Genomic DNA, 22,413 nt, shown 5'->3' with positions numbered 1-22,413 from the left:
TGATCCTACTCCACCATGGCTCCCACACATGGATAAATAGGTAAAGACTTCTCCCTGGGTCTCTCTCTGGTCCTTGGTACCCATCTCCTCTATGGTCATAATGTCACTCTGTGGTCAGGCCCCGCCCCCTGACTGTGATGCTCACCCCTCACCTCCAGGCCCCGCCCCCCGACTGTGATGCTCACTCACTGTGGATGTCACTCACCCCTCACCTCCAGGCCCCGCCCCCTGGACCAGAATGTCCTCCTGGTCTGACTATCTGGCCATGCTGGCATGTGGAACTGATTATCACGCTACCTGCCAAGCCACCAAGGTAAACGTCACCAGGATGCTGGCCTCAAAGTTCACGTTCTCCACCACTGAGCCTGGCCTGCTGCAGCTGACCCTTGCTGTATATTTAGTGTCTTAGACAACATGTGTCCTGTCCATCGGAGGAGATGGGGGTGCATGGATGGTGTATGTGTGTGTTCATGTGTATGGTGTGTGTGTGTGTGCCCATGTGTAGGGTGTGTGCGTGTGTTCATGTGTATGGTGTGTGTGTGTGCCCATGTGTAGGGTGTGTGTGTGTGTGTCCATGTGTAGGGTGTGTGTGCGTGTGTTCATGTGTATGGTGTGTGTGTGTGTGCCCATGTGTAGGGTGTGTGTGTGTGTGCCCATGTGTATGGTGTGTGTGTGTGTGTGCCCATGTGTAGGGTGTGTGTGTGTGCCCATGTGTAGGGTGTGGGTGTGTGTGTGTCCATGTGTAGGGTGTGTGTGTGTGTGTCCATGTGTAGGGTGTGTGTGTGTCCATGTGTAGGGTGTGTGTGTGTGTGTGTCCATGTGTAGGGTGTGTGTGTGTGTCCATGTGTAGGGTGTGTGTGTGAGGGGGGTGTCCTCTGCATGAATGCACACAGCAGATGAACCCTCACATTCCTGCATGCTTGCACACTGAAGCACACTCTGGCTCACTCATGTGCATGCAACACAGACACACACTAACCTGTGGTAATATATTGTTTATGATCTAATAAAACCACTGGAGATCAGAATGAAAAGCCGGACACACTAGTTAATTATAGACGCCGGGTGTTGGTGGCGCACACCTTTAATCCCAGGACTCAGGAGACAGAGGCGGGCGAATCTCTGTGAGTTCGAGGCCAGCCTGGTTTACAGAGCAAGATCTAGGACAGCCACAGCTGTTACCCAAAGAAACCCTGTCCTGGGGGCAAAAAAAAAAAAAGGGACAAGGTCTCGACACAGCCCTGGCTGTGCTGGAACTCACTGTGTAGCCCAGGCTGGCCTCACACTCACAGATCCACCCACCAATGCCTTCTAAGAGCTGGGGTTAAAGGCGAGTCTCACTACATCTGATTTATAGATTCTTTTCTTGATTATTAGATTATTAGATCTGTCAGTAGACATTGAATTGTTCACACATTCTCCCTCTTAGCTGCTGTGTATTTTAACATACAGCTTTTGGTCTGCCACCTGCTTTTAATCCTCTCTGGTGTGTGTGTGTGTGAGAGAGAGAGAGAGAGAGAGAGAGAGAGAGAGAGAGAGAGAGCACATAAGCTCTCTCTTCTACCATGTTGTCCCAGGGATCAAATCCAGGCCCTCAATCTTGGCAGTTGGCAGCACCTGCACACAGATGAGGAAAAAATAGTAAACTTTAGAAGGAAGGAAAAGTATTAATGTGCCCCATATCCAGCCATCAGTGTCTGACCATCTTTCTCTCTGTTGTTTTGAAGCATGAACTCCCTATAAAGCCACGGAAAGCTATGCCCTGCTCCTCCACACGCAGAGCACTGGGTCACTCATGGGATTACACGCCTAAAGCTGCTAGCTCAGAAACCCTTCAGATGGCTGTTACCCAGTCACTACTCTATTGACACACAGACCGTAGTTTTGGGAAGCCCTTCCTGGCCCACACTGCCCAACGCTGGCCTCCAGGTGGCGCCTCAGCTCCATGCAGCTGTGTGTGGACTGGGCGCTCCCCCGGGGCTCTGTTACAGGGATTTTCCTTTAAGAATTTGCTTTGTGGCCTGTGAACGTGTAAAGGCATTTGCCGCCAAGCCTGACAACCTCAATTTTATCTTTTGAAAGCTGTCTCTGATCCCCACAAAAGCAGGTGCACATACACAATAAATAAATACACGTAATTCTAAAAATCAAGGAAAAAGGTTTCCTTTTCTTTCCATACATGTGTTTGCCTGCCTGTGTGTATGTAGAATGTAAATACATACATAATCATCTACACACAGTGTGTTTGCCTGCCTGTGTTTATGTATAATCTAAATACATATGTAATTTATGTACACATACATGTACATGTGTGTTATACACATACTGAAAGGATGAAAAAAGTACAGCTTAACTCTCTAATGACCAATAAAAAAAATTTAAAAAAAGTCCATCAGCATGTATCTGAAAATCACCCTAGCTGCATGCAAAGCTCAGAAAAAAAGAAAAACACATGAAATAGCTTGGTCACAATGACCGGTTTCTGGATATTATTATTATTATTATTATTATTATTATTAATCACCTAGTTTCTGAAGAATGTTGTTATCCGCAACAACAGTCTGGGAACAGTGGTCATCCTGTCCACAAAGAAAATTAATAACTAAAAGATGGGACTCATAGCAAAAAGGGAAAGACAGAAAACAAGAGCCTTTGCCAACAGATACAGATAACTCCCTGACTGGAAAGTACATTCTCCCAGCCGCTCAAGGACAAGGCTGGCTCAAGGAGCACGCTGGTTCTTGAGAAAGAAAATCCCATGACCTTGCGTTTAGGCCTAGTGAGAATAACAGGCTAGCTTTGAAACTGGCCTTGTTAGCTCTGATGTAAATCCTATAAAAGCTATCTCAATTCTGCCCTCGAGGTCCTCAGTCCTCTACCCCTGCGTGGCGTATGACTGTGGACCCCAGTGCACTTGGAATAAAAACTCCTCATGCAATTTGCATCCAGACCACTTCTCGTGAGTGATTTGGGGTGTTGCCTTTCCTGAGTGGGAGTGTGAAGGTGCACGCTCTGCGGGTCTTTCAATACACACTTGTATATGAGGCCTGTCTAGACTACATAGCAAAGCACTGAGTTTTCTTTTAAAAAGCACTGGGCTGGAGAGATGCCACAGTGGCTACGAGTTCTGACTGCTTTCCCAAAGGACCTGGGTTCAAATCCAAGCAGCGACATGGTGGTTCACAACCATGTGTAATTCCAGTTTCAGAGACTCCGGTGGGCTGTGGCCTCCCTAGGCACCAGGCACACATTCATGCAAGCAAAGCAGCCACACACTTAAAAAAATAAAAGATTTTTAAAAAAGCATTGAGGATCCCCAAGAACATTCCTTAGTATGGGGTACACCTATGGATGCCTATTAAGCCAAATTAAAATACAGAATGAAGAAAACAGCAATTCATTTAAAAAATCAATATTTAGCCAGGTGTTGGTGGTACAAGCCTTTAGTCCCAGCACTCAGGAGGCAGAGACAGGCTGATCTCTGAGTTCCAGGCCAGCCTGGTCTACAAAGTGAGTTCAAGGACAGCTAGGGCTACACAGAGAGACCCTGTCTCAGACAACCAAAAAAAAAAAAAAAAAAAAAAAAAAAACCAAAAAAACAAAAACCCAAAAATAAAAACAAACAAAGAAATCGATATTTAACTCATGCCTGCCCTATCTAATGAGCCTTGCCTGCCGTTATAACAATGAGTAACCTTACAGAACCCAAGTTTAAGGGCCAGGATAGAGCTACTTTCCCTTTTTAGACCATTCCATAAGGACGATGACCTGCTCTGCCACAGGGGGTCAAGTGGCCTTGGCTGTCACTCATACTCCAAGTAGCCAGACAAAAATGGCTTAAGTAGGTTTTTATTTTGACTTTTTAAAAGCAAAACAATTCAGAAACAGAAATGAGACTTTTATTTATGATGAACGAACATGTCTCCCACCCCGGGGATGCACGGGATACACCGATGACCTTGACCAAGAACCCAGTGAAAGCCGCAAGATGTTGACCGCAGCCCTGGAGAACCAGAAGCCAAGAGAGAAATGAGTGCTCTGCAAAACGTTTGCACCCAGCTCCTCACAAAGAGGCTCATCCATCTCCCCCCGCCGCTGCCATCCCCAGACAGGGCTCTCTGTGCAGCTCTGGCTGTCCTGAAAGTCACTCTGTAGAACAGGCTGGCCTCTGCCTCCCAGGGTTGGGATTAAAGGAGTGAGCCACACCGCCAGCCAGAAATGAGAACTTCTGAAGGAAGGCTGAGAGCCTTTCCAGAACACCACCGGGTTCACTGTGGGGGCAGCTTCTGTTATCAATAAAGGAAAAGGAAGAGGTAGTTCTGGATTTTTCAGAGAGAAGAAAGCTTCCCAGGGGCCTTCAGGTTTTCCCTGGGGTGGGAAAACTTGCACAATAACTGGCAAAAGGGAATAAGATGTGGCCTAAGAAATCGGAATTCCAATCCCCAGGCTGCCAGCTGCCTGGCACCAACCTGTCTGCCAAATGGTGCTCCAGAGTCTCCTTCCTCTCCAGCTACTAAAATGGCATGCTCCAAACCAAAGCTAGATCCGGATCCACAGCTGGGTGCCAGGTATGAATCTCTCGAGGCCCATGTGGTACTTACTAACGGGTATGTGTGAGGAGGCAAGGATTGGGACACAGATCCCAGGCGCTGGAGTGGGAACGGGGACACAGATCCCAGGCGCTGGAGTGGGAACGGGGCACAGATCCCAGGCGCTGGAGTGGGAACGGGGCACAGATCCCAGGCGCTGGAGTGGGAACGGGGACACAGATCCCAGGCGCTGGAGTGGGAACGGGGACACAGATCCTAGGCGCTGGAGTGGGAACGGGGACACAGATCCCAGGCGCTGGAGTGGGAACGGGACACACAGATCCCAGGCGCTGGAGTGGGAACGGGGCACAGATCACAGGCGCTGGAGTGGGAACGGGGCACAGATCCCAGGCGCTGGAGTGGGAACGGGGCACAGATCCCAGGCGCTGGAGTGGGAACGGGGACACAGATCCCAGGCGCTGGAGTGGGAACGGGGCACAGATCCCAGGCGCTGGAGTGGGAACGGGGACACAGATCCCAGGCGCTGGAGTGGGAACGGGGCACCGATCCCAGGCGCTGGAGTGGGAAAGGACACACAGATCCCAGGCGCTGGAGTGGGAACGGGGCACAGATCACAGGCGCTGGAGTGGGAACGGGGCACAGATCCCAGGCGCTGGAGTGGGAACGGGGACACAGATCCCAGGTGCTGGAGTGGGAAAGGACACACAGATCCCAGGAGCTGGAGTGGGAACGGGGACACAGATCCCAGGCGCTGGAGTGGGAACGGGGACACAGATCCCAGGTGCTGGAGTGGGAAAGGACACACAGATCCCAGGCGCTGGAGTGGGAACGGGGACACAGATCCCAGGCGCTGGAGTGGGAACGGGGACACAGATCCCAGGCGCTGGAGTGGGAAAGGACACACAGATCCCAGGCGCTGGAGTGGGAACGGGACACAGATCCCAGGCGCTGGAGTGGGAACGGGGTGTAACCCCTGGTCTCACTTCACACCTCATTGTGGGTTGGCTGCCGCACTCTCAGAGGAGCTGACATCCTTGAGAGGCACTGTGGCAGTCTGAATGGAATCGGTCCCCTTACTCCTAGGAGGTGTGGCTTTATTGGAGTGGGCATGGCCTTGCTCTAACAAGCCTGTCCACGTGGGGGCGGCGCTTTGAGGTTTCCTATGCTCAGGATACCGCCCAGTGTCTCAGTCAACTTCCTGTTGCCTGCAAGATCCGTAGGATTCTCAGCTACTACTCCAGCACGTCTGCCCGCACGCTGCCATGCTCCCTGCCATGATAAAGGACTGAACTTCTGAAACTGTAAGCCAGCCCCAATTAAATGTTTTCCTTTATGAGAGTTGCTGTGGTCGTGGTGTCTCTTCACAGCAATAGAAGCTGGTATGACAGAGGCTGGTACCAGGGTCTGGAGTGTTGTGACAGGCCTGGCCATGTCTTTGTTTGAGGTAATATGGACTTTGGGAGTTTGGATTGGGAACGCTGTGGGGTGCTTTAAGCACTGGATAATGGCCCATACTAGTAGAAGACAGTGGCGGTGAGTGTGATTTGGTGTAGTGGGGAAGGGCTTACTCAAGAGCTTTCAGAGGAGAACTTTTTGTTTTGTTTTGTTTTGTTTTTTTGAGACAGGGTTTCTCTGGGACACAGTCCTGACTTTGCTGGAACTCACTCTGTAGACCAGGCTGACCTCTGCCTCCCAAGTGAATGCTGGGATTAAAGGCGTGCACCACCACCACCTGGCTAAGAATAATATTAGTATGTGGCCTACAAATCATTCCTGTGATATTTTTGAAGAAAGTGGCTGCCTTTTGCCCTTGTTTGAAGAGTTTGCTTGAGTCTAAAGTGAAGCGTTTTGGAGTAATCCCCTTGGCAGAGGAAAGTATAGTATCAACTATACTTGCCTAGTGTAGATTCCGGTGTGTGGTTATTAGTGGTAACTCTAATGAAGATACAAAATGAAAACAGTCACAGGATCAGGGTAATTTTGGGGAGAAAAGGGAGTAGTGGCCCCAGGATAGGACCCTATGCAGCTAAACTTCCAACTTGTGAAAAGGAACTAAAGAAAATAAATCTCAGAGCTGGGTTTGGTTATTGCATGCCTTTAATCCCAGCACTGGGAAGGCAGAGGCTTCTGAGTTTGAGGCTAGCCTGGTCTACAGAGCAAGTTTCAGGACAGCCAAGACAGAAAGTTGGTGAAGCTGTAATTGAACGAGGAGGTCATGTTCCAGCCCCAGCCCTTTTGGCCCTTTTGGCCACGTGGTTCTGGGTTGAGAGTTACAGGCCAGGCATGTCGGGGTGTCCCTGCATGGAGGCCTACAGAGGCCACTGTGGGAAGCTGTGAAGTTGAAGCCTTGGAGACCACAAGATGCTGGAGATGCCAGAGCCGTGGGATACCCTGCCAAAGAAAACTAACTGCTCACGGCGAGTGGGACCAGAGCAAGGCCCGGAAGCATTTCACAGTCAACAAACTTGAAAGCAGTTGGAGATCCGAGGAGCATTTTGACATCAGACATGGAGATTGGAGTTTGGAATTTGCACAGCCGGTTTTTGGTCTATATTTCCCACTATGCGCTCTTTCCTACCGAGTAATGTACATCCTGTCCCATTATATGTTGGAAGTATGTGACCTATTTTTTGATTTTTAATTTTGTAGGCGATTACAGTTAAGAGATCGCATGAATCTCAGAAGAGACTTTGGACTTTAAAACGTTGTTGAGACTGTGACGGACCGTGGGGACTTTTGAAGTTGGACTGAATGCATTTTGCCTTATGATACTGCTGCCAGCTTATGGGGCCAGGGTGTGGAATGTGGTAGTTTGGATATAATTGCCTCCCACAATCTCATAGGGAGTGCTACTACTAGGAGGTATAGCTCTCAGAGAATCTCCAACAAAGAAAGGCACAAAAAAAAAAAAAAACAAAAAACAAAAAACAAAAAACCCCCGCTCTGAATCTTGGTGGCTACAGCAGCCCAAGTCCCTGTCTAAAGGGTTAAGTTTTTTTTTTTTTTTTTATCATATTTGGGCACAAACCCAACTTGTGATGGGTACATCACTACCCCTTGCCTACAATCTATATAAGCTCCCTGCCTTAGTTGGGCTTGTGATTTCTCCGGTCCTGATCTGTGGGAGATGCTTTGCTCAAATAAACCTGTTCTTTTACTTTTTCAACTCAGCTTGACCTGGCTTACTGTGTTGGTGGAGAAATCTATTATCAAGACACAGAAAATCTATTGGGTAGAGCCTTGTTCTACACTAAACCTCTGAATTGTAAGTGGTTGGCTTGCTTTAATTGGGTCTCTTTACAGCAATACAAATCCAAATAAGACAGGCACAATTATAGAGACTGCCTTTGGTGTCAGATAGGTGCACATAAAACCCGGAGGACAAGGGGGAGGCTGGGACAGGCAAGAACCAGGCCAGGCAGTCAGGAAGGGACAGAGCAGTCAGGAGCGCCAGGAACAGAGCTTAGGCACCAATGCCCTGTAAGGAAGGGAGAGGGTGCTGAGCTATCTGACGAGATACAGAAGAAACGCTCAGGTCAGAGACGCCTCCAGGCTGGACAGTGAACCGTGCTGAGCTCCAGGACTCCAGGGTGTCTCTCTGAACACGACAGCGTCTTGTTCTTTGGCGTTTTATTTCAAAATTGTAGCAAGGATGGGGGGGGGGGGGGAACGCATCACTGAGAGCACCGGGGATCCGGCCCGAGAACGGAGATAGAGGAAATGCCAAGGTTCTCCCTTGAGAACGGAGCAGCTGAGGGACCCGAGCCCGGAGCCAACGTTTCAGGCGGGTTCCAAATGGCCGGAGTGCCGCCCGCCCCTAAGGCTTTGGAGTGTAGCGGCCGCGTGCAGGCGCCAGAGACCCAGATGTCCGGCCAGACCTTTTTCTATTGCACTTCTCGTGAGTCTCTGGGAAGCGAGGAGGCTGGGTGGATGCCATCGGTCCTCGGATCCAACCCGTCAGGACTCAGCCCGTAGCGTCACACCGGAAACATCCAGTCGTGGCCACTGGCTCCGTACTGCCGGACAACGGAGTTGTTGTTGAGGCAGCCGCACTACAACTCCCAGCAGGCTCCGGAGCGTCGCGACTGACAGCTCACGGAGCTGCGCCCAGGGCGCGCAGTGCCTTATAGGAAGTGTAGTCCTAGACCCGGACCGGACGGCCAGGCGACAAGTGCGCAGGGCCGCCGAGGCAGGGCGTGGCAAAGCCTGAAGGCGCCAACGTGGGGCCGGGATACCCAGTCACCTCAGGTCCCGCTCCCGGGAAATGAGCCCAGAGGTCCTCTGGAAACTCTCCGGGAATGCTCCAGAGGCTTATTTATGGGAGGAAGCCTTCCAGGCCAGGGAGGGGCAAGGGAGGAAGGCTTGTCATGCCAAAGGACAGCCCAGGGCCCCAGGGAGCCGTGGGAGGCTCATTTCTGTGGCCGGGGTGGGGGGGGGGGGAAGGTTCTCTCTTCAGGACCCAGAGCCAGAAACTGGAGAAAGGGGACCACCGCTCCTGAAGAAAATTCCCGTGCTTCTGGCCACGGGTATCCAGGGAGAAAGACCCATGATCAGAGTTGTTGCTCCCAGCTGAACTAACCTGAATGGCCTTCAACTCCTTCTGGAAGCGCAAGATGAGCTCTGGCCCGTTCTCCATGGTGGGAATGTGGAGTTGCTGGAGAAAGGAGATGTGAGCACGGGCACAACCCCTTTCTCTCCCTCCTACCCTGGCAGCCCCGCCTCACCTTGCCTTCATACAGGATCTGATGCACTGGGCAGACCTGACAAGCGGTGCCTGAGCCAAAGACTTCCCGCACCCGGCGCTCCTCCAGCGCCCGCTTCAATTCCTTCATGGTGACCTTACGCTCTACTACCCGGAACTCACCCTACAAAACAAGGGGGCAGAGACCCTCCAGTCCCCACGCTCCTGCCCCGCTGCAGACCACTCCCTCCCCAAAGCTGCTGGGACAGACAGACAGACCCAGAGAAGAGAGGGCCCAGCCTTCCACCACAGATCCACAGCTCAGATGCTATGGTCCCAAGATGCAGGTGCCGCACGGGTCCTACCCAAGTCCTAGCCAGGTCCAGCAGGCTTTGTCGAACCACACCAGGCAGGATGATGCCGTCCAGTGGGGGCGTTGCCAGCTCCAGTACTAAGTCGGGGATGACAGACAGGTTGTCACTGCCTCCTCCTACCCTTAAGTGACCCCCCCCCCACTTTTTTTTAGAAGCAACCTGCCCAGAACCCGGAGACCTCGCAACCCAGCAGGACTTAGGCAGGACATCACACAGGTGTGGGTTGGGTCATGGGTAGGCTCACCCCCGTCCTCATGAGTCCAGTAGACGAAGATGTTCATGGTGCCCACCTCAGTGAGCTGGTGGTCGGGCCCGTACAGCCAGAGGACTTGCTCACAGCCCTTCTCCTGGGCTTCTTGCTGCACGGCCACCGTGGGCCCATAATTCCTGGAGGGAGCCTGGTCAGGCTGGGCAAGAATCCCCCACGCTCCCCACAACACAGCCAACGAGGAGAGGAGTATCCTTCCCTGGCTCACAGCCCTCCTGCGAGGGCTACCCCACCCACACGACACAATTCTTAACCTAACAATCGCGGTCAATGGTGGGACCCTGGGTGGCTGGTGTGTCCCTTTCCTGCCTCTCCAGCTTCTCCAGACACAGCGAGGCCAGTGGTCTGGCTCGCTTCTTTCTACTTTGCTTTGGGGGGTTTTATTTTTTGAGACAGGGTTTCCCTGTTTAGCGCTGGCTGTCCCGGAACTCAGTCTGTAGACCAGGCTGCCTCTGCCTCTGGACTGCTCGTCTTGAATGCCTGAGTCTCTTATCCCCTCCTAAGTGCTGGGGTTACAGCCATGCACCCCACACCATCCACCCCCCCACACACACTGGCTTCACCTCTTACTCATACCTCACCCAAGACTCCCACGGTCTCAGGACACGATCCCCAGTCATGTTCTGAGCCCGCACAAAAACTGGTCCTGATTGCCTCCCTTGTGCCAACTGTGACCCATTCACACCAGCCCATTTATCAGGGCCTAGAGTTAGGAAATGGCTGCTACCTTTTTCTGTCTTTGGGTAGTGAGTGGGGTTTGAACTCAGGACTGCCCACTTGCTAGGTAAATAATCTATCACTGAACTCAGTCCCCAACCCCAGTCTCCTTTCAGACACCGTGGATAACAAAGACACAGAGAAAGCCCAACTATAGAGTCCGTGACAATAGCTTCCCAACACAGGGAGAGCTATTTATTAGTCAGGCATCTGCACTGGCCTGCCCTTGGGGTCCTGACAGGATGCGTGCTCAGCTGCAGCCACTAAGAGCTCACCTGTGCACGTTCACTGTGTTCCCTTTAAAAAGGGCCCCGCCCACCTTCCCTCCTTCTCTCTGTCTGTCTGTCTGTCCCCCCCACTTTCCTCTCTCCTGCTCCCATCCCTCCCCAGAGGCTGTCCCCCCCTTTATGATCCCTTTCCCTAATTAGAAAACCTCTCTGCTTGAACACTGCCGCATGGCATGTCCTCTCTCTCTCTCTCTCTCTCTCTCTCTCTCTCTCTCTCTCTCATCCATTTCCTTAAATTACAACAATTACGGCTAACCCTTTCCCAGCATCTCTCTCTTCCAGGACACAACTACTGAGAGATTCAGGGAGTTACTTACCCCCCCAGCTTGTAGTCTCCAACTCCACCCATCCAGGCTCTGATGAATGTGGGGTCAGCCAGGAGAGAGACAGGGGTCATGGAGTCTCCAGGGAAGTAGGAGCCCACAGGGCAAAGAATGACGTACAGGAGGGCTCGTGTGACCACGCCAACACCCAGCGAGGGCTATGATGGGCATAGGGGCAGCATCGGACCAAGGGGCACACGCTCCAGCCCCCTCCTCCCTTAGACTGCGCGCTCTGGGCCCAGCCTCCTCCCTCAGACCCGGGGTCCAGGCTCAGTTTTTGTGTTCCCCACACTAGCAGCTCCCGCAGCAAAGCCCACCTCATTCCCGATCAGCACGGGCCGCACGTAGAGGCTGGTTCCATTGCCGTCAGGGACCCAGTCTTTGTCCACTTCAATGAGCCGGCGGATGCACTCCAGCAGCTCCTGCTTGTCAAAGCCCTGGGTGGATCCCATAGGAGTCAGGGGTCCAGTTCCCTCAACCACCCTCTGCCCTCCTCCTAGGGCGGACTGGCCACTCACTGGCAAACAGAGGCGCCTTGCAGAACGCAGCATCCTGTCCATGTTGAGCCACGGGCGGAAGAGGCGTACCTGCTGGTCCCTGCCTTTGTACGCTTTCAAGCCCTCAAAGAGCTGCGGACAGGCAGGGGAGGGTGCTGAGGGCCGAGCCACAGCATCAAGATAGAAGAGGCACAGATAGATGCAAACGGAAACAGCAAAGAGCAGAGTGACAGACAGACATGGAGACTTCCGAAAGCAGCCATGTAGTTCAAGCCTCAGTTACCCAGGAGGCAGAGGTAGATACCACCTAGTTAAGGACAGCTTGAGGGAAGCCTGGCCCGCCCGCAAGGTGAGACCCTGTCTCAAAAGCACCCTCACCCCACTCAACAAAAAGAAAAGCTCACTTAATATACAAAGTTCTCCTACATAGCTTTTAAAGTCTATCTTAGGGCTCTGGAGGAACGGCCTAATGGTTAAGAGCACAGGCCGCTCCAAAGGACCTAGTTCCAATTCCCAACTCCTACACAGTGACTCACAATTCTCATTAACTCCAGCCCCGAGGGACCGGCTGCCCTCTTCTGGCCTCTGCAGGGACTGCATGCACAGTGGTACCAGACATTCATACACAAACTAACAATAAAACCCCCCAGACAACTCTATGTAAGCAAACACTCATACACAAACTAACAATAAAATCCCCAGGCGGCGCTGGTCCATGACAATAGTGGTATGCATGCCTTTAATCCCAGCATTTTGGACTTCTGAGTTCTGGGCCAGCCTGCTCTACAGAGTAAATTCCAGGACAGTCAGGGCTGTTACAGAGAAACCCTGTCTCAAAACCCCCTCAAAAAATAATAAAATAAATAATAAAAACATGATAATAAAATCTCTTTTTAAAAAAATTCCAGCTGGGCCGTGGTGGTGCACGCCTTTAATCCCAGCACTCTGGAGGCAGAGGCAGGCGGATCTCTGTGAGTGCGAGACCAGCCTGGTCTACAAGAGCTAGTTCCAGGACAGGCTCCAAAGTCACAGAGAAACCCTGCCTCGAAAAACAAGTAAATAAATAAATAATTACATGTTGATAGAGAAACAGACCGAGAGACAGTTTACAAAAGAGAAAACTTCAGTGGGTCTTTTTAAAGAGTATTTTTGTCATTCTTTGAGAATTTCATGCGTGTGCACACAGGTAGGTCACAGGCATGTCACAGGGCTATCACTTATTCATTCTCTGGAAGAGCAATATGTGCTCTTAACCAGAGTCCCCAAACATTAATTGGGGGAAATGCAAATTAACCCGACTTGAGGATCCCCCAGGAGACAGCTACTGGTAAAGCACTTGCTGCACAGGCCCTGAGGACCTTGGTTCCATCTCCAGCACCCACAGAAAAGCCAGGCACCTGCAGTCCCAGCGCTGGGCAGGCAGGGACAAGCTGGGACCGTGAAAGACTGCCTCACGGCCAGGGGTGGTGGCCCAGATCTTTAGTCCCAGCACTCGGGAGGCAGAGGAGGCGGACCTCTGCGAGGTAAGGCCAGCCTGGTCTACAGAGTGCGTTCCAGGATAGCCAGGGCTACACAGAGAAACCCTGTCTAGACGACAGAAAAGACCCTGCCTCAAAAACAGGATGGACAGCAATTGAGAAAGAGGCTTGCTGTCAATCCCTGCCTCCACACACACACACACACACACACACACACACACAGGGAAAAAATCGCTCTGAGAACGGTTTAAAAGCTCTTCGGCTATTGGAAGAACTCTAGCGGTTTGGCAAGACGCCTTTCTGGGAAACAGGCCTGGGCAGTGAGTGTGGAAACGGGTATAAGTTCTGCAGAGAATAGTGTAGCAACACTGTTCGAAATGGCACGCCTGCCCTTTGACTCGGTAGCTCTAGAAACTGGGCAGAGCGCTCCACTTGCGTCTAGAGGAAGGGATATGAACACCTGGTTATTGCAACAACCCTTATATCATCTCAGGGCTGAATAGAAGCCAAATGGCCAACCACAGGGGATCGTCCGAAGAGACCTACTGTCAAACGGAGCATCCGTGCCACAGCAACAAAGATGGCCCGGCTCCTTGAGGAATGCCGCGGGGAAGTCGAGTTGCTGGGTTTACGACTCCAGGATAGGGTCTCATTCTATAGCCCTGGTTGGCCTCAAAATCATGGCAGCCCTCCTGCCCCAACCTCCCGAGTGCTGAAATGATAGTACTTCCCACAGTGCCTGGGGGCGGCTCACTCTCTCCAGGCTGGTTCTGTCCCCACTCAGTCAGACTCCCCTGAAGCCCCTCATCCTGTGGCCCTGATGGCATCCTAGGCCTCCTCTGCCACCCTGAGAACCCACAGTGTCTGCCACCCTAGCTCTTCTGACCGCATAAGCTGTCCCCTCCCCCGTTGCTTTCCTCTTTACCAGGAGAACCCCAGCACAGCCAAGAGAGCTCATGGCAAGAACAGACTGACACCTAGTTTGGGTCCCAGAACACGGGTGACCTCAGGAAAAGATGACAGATCCACAGAGAAAGAAACATGCAAAGCGCCAGAGAGGTGGACTCAGTCAGAAGCAGGGAGCGGAGCAGGGGGAAGGTGCCACAGGGCAGGCGGCAGGAGCGCGCGCGGGGAGGGGGGGGGAGCGGGCCGTAGGGGGGGCACAGCAGGAGCGGGGAGGGCAACAGGAGCGCGGGGGGGGGGGGGGAGTGGGAGCGCGGGGCCCACCTGCAGAGAGTAGTGCAGGGCGGAGCAGGCTGGGTGCAGAGTGAGGTTCTGGAAGGGCTGGATCCTCGGAGGGCTCCAACCTGTCATCTTATTCCACTCGACCATCAGCATGTGGTCTGTGAATGTCTTTCCAAACAGCAGTGTCTGGCTAGGGCCTGGCTTCTTCTGTGGCTCTTTGGTCACCTGAACCTGGAGGTCTGCAGCCTGAGAGGAAGAAACAAACAAACAAGCAAACAAACAAAAGCCCAGCAATCCAGGGGCCTGGGGTCCCCAGGCCAAGAGAGAGGCTAGAGCTTCCTTCCACCACGCCCCAGCTTCAGCCCCAGAGCACCAGGGTCCTCGAGGCTTCTAAGAAACACAGTGTTATCTCTTTACAACACCTAAGATAGACGACCAGCTAACTTCAGAGAGAGAAGAGACCTGGCCTTCCTCCAACACGGGCTACAGACCCCGTCTTCCTCTACTAGACTCAGGACCCCCCTTTTACCTTGAAGTTGGAGGACACACATCTTCTGGGCCCACATAGCATCCAGGGGACAGGGAGAAGTTTTGGGGCCCAGACCTGGGGTGAGGAGAGAAATAAATATGGCCAAGTCAAGAGCCAGGAAGAGCAGGGTCCTGGCACCCACCCGCCACCTCTTGCATGGAAGGCTGGCTCTGTCACAGTCCCAGCACATTCTAGACAGACCCTGTGCTCTGCCCAAGTCCCATCAAAATGACCATCCCTAGAAAGACAAAGCCAGCACCCTCCTGCCCCTCCACCATTCAGGGCAAAGTCGACAGAGGCGTGTCTCCTATTTGAGAACTTTGGACACAGCTTGTTACCGGCTTAGACGACGACGACTAGGGACAGTGAGCAGGTAAGGGGGCACTCCTGGCTTGGGAGGGGGGTGCCTGACGAGAGTTAGAAAAGAATAGGCCCCGTTTGTCCCAGAATTCAGCAGCCCAGACCCCAGCCCTCCTCAACCCTCGCGGCTCAGCCCACACATACAGGGCTCCAGCCTCCTCCCTCAGAGGCGGGGTCCTAATGCTTACTCTTTAGGAGAGCTAGGGAGTTGCTTCAGCCCCAGCCACACAGCTGGCAGACCCTCACGCTGGGCAGCTGGTGTGCTCGGCACTGCCAGTGGCTGACAAGCAAGCAGCCTTGTGCTAGCCCTGGGCCATCTCAGTGCACACATCCCTGCTGACCTTCCCTGAGGTTACATGGTGTACAGGAGGCCCCTTCCCCTTGACCTCTGACTTCATGCTTTCCTCTGCGGACCATGGAGAAGCAGCTGAGTTGGGAATTTGAAGATCACGGGAAAATACCCTGCCCCTGCTGGAGGAGCTGAACCTGGCCAATGAGACTGGGGGGGAGCCCAGCAAAGGTCACAAGTCAGTAGGTGAGTCTTGGATACCACGTACATGAGTCTGGGCCTGGAAGAAGCAGTTTTCTCGAATTTTTTTTTTTTTTTTTTTGAGGGGAGGGAGGCTGAGACAATGTCTCACCAAGTTGCCCCTGCCCTCAGACTCACTCTGTAGCCTAGAGCTTGAAGTCACGATTTTCCTGTGCTCTAGCTGGGATGATAAGGTCTGTGTGCATGCATGTATATGTACATTTGTTCTTGTGTGTATAGAGGCCAAGCTCAGGTGTGTCATTCTTCAGCTGATATCTAGCCTGGGTTTTGTTTTTATATGTGTTGGTGTTGGTGTGTGAGGGAGTCATATCCACGGCAGACACTTGTGAGCTGCCACGTGGGTCCTAGGAACTGCTCTCTGGAAGAGCAGCCAGTGTCCTTAACTGCTGAGCCACCTCTCCAGCCCCCATCCTGATTTTTGTTTGTTTTGAGACAGGGCCTTACTGGGTAGTCCTGGCTGTTTTGGAACTCTCTCTCTGTCGACCTGGCTGGCCTCGAACTCAGAGACCCACCAGCCTCTGCCTCCCTAGAGCTGGGGTTAAACGTGTGTGCCACCCCCATCCTATTTTTGAGACAGGGTCTATGACTAGGTTCTGAAGCTCACCAATGATATTTTAGGAGTGAGTCGCCTACTTTTTTTTCACATGGGTTCCAGGGATCAAACTCGGGTTTTTCATGCTCATGTGGCAAGCATTTTACCAACTATGCCCATGCTCCCCAGCCCTCAGATGTGTTTTCTGTTCATTTTTCGACACAGGGTTTCTCTGTGTAACTTTGGAGCCTGTCCTGACTCTTATCTCTAGACCAGGCTGGCCTTGAACTCACAGAGCCCTGCCTGCCTTTGCCTCCCAAGTGCTGGGACTAAAGGCGTGCGCCACCACACCTGGTCACTGACATGATCTCAATCGTGTGGTGACTGAGGGCTTCTGGGCTGACCTGGAGTGACAACCCCTTATATGTCTCTGGGTGGTGATAGAAGCTTGTGCAACACTGTCACCCTGCCCCAGACACGCACGATATGGGAGAAAGAAACCCACACGGGGTAGGACAGCCAGCATGGAGGCAGGAGCAGAGGGAACCAAAAACTACTGTCTAACAAGTAAGCCAGAGAAGCTAAACAATGCAGAAAAGAGATACTGAGACGAAGAAATGAAAAGAAAAATAGAGTTGGGGTGTCTTCAGTTGCTAGAATGCTTCCTAGAATGCAGGCGTCCCTGGCTTTATTTTTAAGGACGACCAGGAATCCAAGGCCGTCCTGACTTTGTAGCAAGTTTGAGGCCAGCCTGGCTTCTGTAAGACCCTGTCTCAATAACGAAGGATCCAGGGGAGGGGATGCACCTCTAATCCCCACGCTGGGGAGGCGAGGACAGGCAGAGCTCTCAGCTCAAAGCCGGTCTGGTCTACCTTGTGAGACCCTGTCTCAAAAAGGAAAGATGTCAAAATAGATAGCATCATAAGGGAAGAGCTACTGAGGTGACTGAAGGGAAGGGCAGTTGGCCACACGCCCCAGCGAGGATCGTGTTTAATGCTGGGGACCCACTCCTTCTAGCTCAGGGAAGGACAGAACTGACTCTGCCCTGTGACCGCCACACACCTGCACACACAGAATAAATAAAATGTAGCCGGGCCGGGCAGGTGGGTAACACTAGTGGGGGGGGGGGGGGCAGAGACCTAGGCAGAGGTTGGAAACTGGGTCTGCTGGTGCACACCTATAGTCACACATCTCTGGAGGCTGAGGCAGGAAGATCACAAATTCCGAGCCCAGACCGAGCTACAGAGAGCAAGAGAAATCGGGAAGGGGAACATCACAGGGCCTCGGGGCACAGGGAAGGCTCTGCGCCAAGGTTCAGAGTGTATTGTCTGACCTGGCCACAGCAGAGCCTTGGAGACACTGAGCGCCAAGTCTCCTTCCTGGGGCAATTCTCAGGCCAGCAGTCTTCTGTTGGCTCAAGTAACGCCCCTCCCCACCTACACTGGGAATTAAGCCCAAAGGAAACACCTAAATGGCAGGTGGGCTACAGGGATGGAGGGTAAAAGGGTAGAAGCAGGGTTTCGCAATTAAAGGGGAGTGTTCCCTTCACGTCCCAAAAATTAGGGGTGGTCTTGTCAAAACGCCATTCTCCGTCACAGGCCAGCAAGGTGTCCTGCCCTGTCTCCACCCGGTGCTTTCTCATCAAATTCCCCAAGTCCCATAGCCCCAGGCTGTCCCAGTCCAACAGACTTGCAGAAGTCCAGTGCTCTGTGTGGAAGCCTTGTCACCTCAGGACCATCCCTGGCCGAGCTAAGCGCTACCCTATCACAGGGCGTTTCTGTCCCATCCCTAACAGCACATGTCCCCCTCTACAGCCTAGGATTGTCCTTGGCAAGTCTCAGGGCCGTTCCTTTTCAGACCCAAGATCTACTCCAATGTCAATCTAGACTAGTCCACGCAAGGCAGACCTTGCCAAACCCCAGCTGGCAAGGTCTGCCTTTACTCTGGGTTTCACCGTGTGGGGACTTACACGGGGCACTCACACGGGGCACTCACAGCTCTGAGAGGGCTCGTGTTCAGAGCTCCTACATTACAGGTTAAAACTGTCTTCCTCAGATGGAGCTCTATTCCATCAGGGTTGCCCAGTATGGCAAAGTTGTACCCATCCAAGGCCACCACACCATCGACCTAGAACATTTCTGTCATTAAGAACTGGAGGAGGATCCCAGACTGATAGCTGATAGGGCCGATCCAGAACCCCTGAATGTGGATGTCAGTTATGAGGACCGGGCAGTCTATGGGGCCTCTAGTAGCAGATCAGTATTTATCAGTGGAATTGGGAGCCCATTCCACACACTCTCAGCCTAGACACATGGGGGAGGGCCTGGGCCCTGCTCCAAATGATATGAGACTTTGAAGATTCCCCCATGGAAGGCCTCACCCTCCCTGGAGAGCAGAAAGGGGACAGGATAGGAGGTCGGAGGGGGCCAGGGGAGGAGAGGAGGGTGTGGGAACCAGGACTGACATGTAAAACAAGCTTGTTTCTAATTTAAATTAAAAATAAATAATTTTTTAACAAAGAACTGGGAGATGGGCCAGGTGGTGGCGCATGCCTTTTGTCCCAGCACTCGGGAGGCAGAGGCAGGTGGATCTCTGAGTTCTAGGTCAGCCTGGTCTACAGAGTGAGTTCCAGAAGAGCTTCCAAAGCCACAGAGAAACCCTGTCCCCCCCCCACCCCAAAACAAAACAAACAAACAAACAAACAAACGAGCTGGGAGATGTAAAGGTCTGTTCAGTAATTCACAAGCTTGGACTAAGAGTGTCAGAAAGTCAGGAACGAGCTAAGAGCAAACATTTCCCCAAGGTTATGGCCAGCTGTTTGCGTCCTCGCTTGTAAACCATGTTCTCTTAAGACCACAGACTCTCCGAAACTCTGCGGCTTGACACCATCGAAAAGGACTGAAGGGCTCTTGCCTGGAGAATTGTGTTATTTTGACATACAGACGCTTGCTTCGGGATTACAAAAACAGGTACACAGCCTCATACAGACACTACACACGCCTTTACGTATTTTTTGTCCCAAGAAGTAAGACCTTGGGTGCAATTTCCAGCCAAGACACGGTGCCTGGCTAGTCCTGCGCCAAGCCCCGTGGGTCCTGGACCCGTCTAAGCGAACCCGAGAGCAACTGGTGCTCAAGCCCCGCAGGCTGCGCGCCCAGCCACGACTTCCTCGCACCCATCAACCTGTGCTCTTCCCACTCCTCCTCCACGCTCCCGGCTGGCGCCCTCGGGGTCCCGGGATCGCCGCGCACCCCACCCGCGCCTGCCCACTCTGCCGCCCGGCGCTCCTTCCGAAGCGGCCCCATCCGCCTCGGCGTCCCGCAGCGGAACCCGAGCCCCGAGGCAGGACGCCAAGCCGGAAAGGCTGCACGCCCCCGGTCCGCCCGGAAGTGAGCCCCGCACCGGGTCGCCCAGGCCCCTGCGCCCGTCTGCCACGCACCCACCTGCCGTAGCACGCCCGCAGCCATGATCCGCGCGGCGGGGACTGCGCCCGCCTGAGGCGCGGCCTGGTGAGGCGTTCCGGCCCCGCCCTGCTCACGCCCCCTCCCGCAGACGGCTGCTCTCTTTAGCCGGGCCTTGCTGAGTTACAGGACTGCAGGCACCGAGGCTCTGCCGCGAGGAGCACACGCAGGGACAGCTCAGGATGGTCATTCGCGCCCTCCTGGCCTCCACCCTGCCCTGCTCCGCCCCAGCCGCACTCAGGCCCAGCCAGGCATTTGCCTTGGCTTCTGCGGGCTCTTTTTGCCTTTGTAGTACTTAGGGACTGAACCCGTGGCCTCGTGTATGTTAGGAACACGAACTAACCACTGAGATAACGTCTCCATACCTTGAATATATATATATTGTTGGGTGTGATAGAGCATACCTTTAATCCCAACACTCAGAGGCAGGAGGATTTCAGTGAGTTCAAGGCCATCCTGGTCCCCCTAATGAGTTCCAGGCCAGCCAGTGAATTCATGCTTCAGCACCAAACAAGTGGGGTTGGGAAGAGAGCTCAACTGTTAAAAACACTGCTCTCCCAGAGCCTGGGCTCGGCTCCCAGCACCCACACAGTGACTCACAACTGTCTGTAACTCCAGTTCCAGGGGATCCACAGGCACATGGTACACTTACATGCATGCACGCAATACACTCATACACAGGAAAATAAAGCAAAAATATGAAAAGATATTTAAAAAGAAACACAAAAAGAGCATCTTCAGAGGTACTTCGTCGGTGGCCAAGTCGCCCGAACAAGGGTCAGAGAGCTGTTTGTCACCAATACTTTGATGAAAAGAAAAAGTGCGTTGGAAAGGCCATTTGAAGCAGGGCCTGGTACCACTTGCAATCCCAACGCTCTGAAAGCTGCAGAAAGATTTACTTCAAAGTGAGAGCTAGTCCCTTGTCTCAAGTGAAACACATGGAGTGGGACTTTGGAGGATGATAGGTAAAGATCCATCTGCACAAGGAGACAACGTGTTCTTTGTAATTACAAGACACACACGCACACGTGCGCGCACATGCACACACACGCACATACACTGTTCATGGGCCTGTGTTCCAGTGCCTCCTTTCTGTCCCCTTAGAGAAAAAAGCTCAAAAACTCTCACATACCAACTCATGACAGAGCCTCATTAGCCTACAGCTTAGGGTGCCCCAGCCACACCCCTCACCCACAGCTCCCCAACACCGGGTTTTAGGGGTAGTTAGCCAATCTGCGCACCAGGCACACTCTGCTGGAGCATTCGCTTAAAAACACAATTACACGTGCAGGGTCTCAGTCTGCACTCCAGGCAGGCCTCAAGCTTGCCATCCTCTGCCTCAACTTCACAAGTAGAGGGATTGTCTAGCCCAGCTGAGCCCTGCAATTCAAACCTGTGGCAGTGTCCTTCCATAGTGTGCTTCCTGGCCACTGTACTACAGGCTTTACCCAATCAGCAGTCTCACACACACACACACTCTCACACACATACTCACCCACACACTCACCCATACACACACACCCATACACACACACTCATCCATACACTCAACCACATACACACTCAACCACACACACACACTCACACACATCCATACACACTCACCCAGACACACACTCACATACACACACTCACACACCCATACACATACTCATCCATACACACTCACCCACACACATCCATACAATTCACCCATACACACACTCACATACACTCAGTCACACACACACTCATCCATACACACTCACCCACACACATCCATACACACACTCACACACATCCATACAATTCACCCAAACACACACTCATCCATACATACTCATCCATACACACATACACACACTCACATACACACTCATCCACACACACATCCATATACACACACACTCACACACATCCATACACACCCAAACACACACACTCACCCACAAACACTCATCCACACACATCCATATACACACACCCACATACACACACACATCCACCTACCCCCCACATACTCACACACATCCATACACACACTCACATACACATACACTCACCCACATACACACACTCATCCACACACACACTCATCCACACACACACTCACACTCATCCATACACACACGTTCACTCACACACACACACACACACACACTATGCACAGGTTAAGCCTCTGTGTCGATGTAATTTTGCAGCAGGTTCGCAGCCTCCACAGCCACAATTACTCCCAAATCCCAATGCATGATACTGTTCTTCAAACTATGCACCCTCTCCCTCAGACCTGCCTGTGCCACCCTCCCGCCTCCCCCAATCTCCCGTTTTCTACTGCTAAACCCTCCCTCCTCCCCTACCATCTCCAAACTGCCGAGCGGAACCCACACCAGCAACCGCCCCCGCCGCAGCCAATCAGCGATTGCCGCACACCCCTGCCTTGGCCAATCCACAGCAGCCTTGCAGCTCCACCCCTTACCTGGGGTGTGGGGAAGCTGCTTGCTGCGCCCCGCGCCCAACCTGGGGAGTGTCCAGGGCCTGTTCTTTTCCAAGCGCACCCCCACAGTGTCCTTCAGCCCCAGCCCCAGCGACGCAAGTCCCAGCCTCCTCCCTCTCACCCACATGTCTCAACTCCACGCCACCTC

General features: G+C 52.9%; 1 protein-coding gene across 4 annotated transcripts; it reads right to left on the bottom strand.

Moving 5' to 3' along the window:
* Positions 1–8,240: 8,240 nt before the first annotated feature.
* Bcat2 (branched chain amino acid transaminase 2) lies at positions 8,241–22,413 on the bottom strand. Of its 4 annotated transcripts, none has more exons than XM_051174268.1 (11): positions 20,445–20,466; positions 14,890–14,964; positions 14,403–14,606; positions 11,719–11,829; positions 11,518–11,637; positions 11,195–11,358; positions 9,850–9,992; positions 9,597–9,682; positions 9,275–9,415; positions 9,130–9,204; positions 8,241–8,566 (listed from the first exon to the last, which is right to left on the bottom strand). In XM_051174268.1, exons 1-11 carry the CDS (start codon positions 20,448–20,450, stop codon positions 8,528–8,530), a joined length of 1,164 nt encoding a protein of 387 aa, XP_051030225.1. In that variant the 5' UTR covers positions 20,451–20,466; the 3' UTR covers positions 8,241–8,527. The 4 variants fall into 4 exon arrangements, with proteins under 4 accessions (XP_051030225.1, XP_051030224.1, XP_051030226.1 ...); XM_051174267.1 differs by lacking the exon at positions 20,445–20,466 and adding an exon at positions 19,775–19,822; XM_051174269.1 differs by lacking the exon at positions 20,445–20,466 and adding an exon at positions 22,391–22,413 and having other exon boundaries at positions 8,242–8,566.

This window comes from Phodopus roborovskii, unplaced genomic scaffold (genome assembly GCF_943737965.1).
Source record: "Phodopus roborovskii unplaced genomic scaffold, PHOROB, whole genome shotgun sequence".
Taxonomy (NCBI): Eukaryota; Metazoa; Chordata; class Mammalia; order Rodentia; family Cricetidae; genus Phodopus; species Phodopus roborovskii.
Note: the sequence above shows the minus strand (reverse complement) of the source record. Positions and strands in the feature narration are given on the sequence as shown.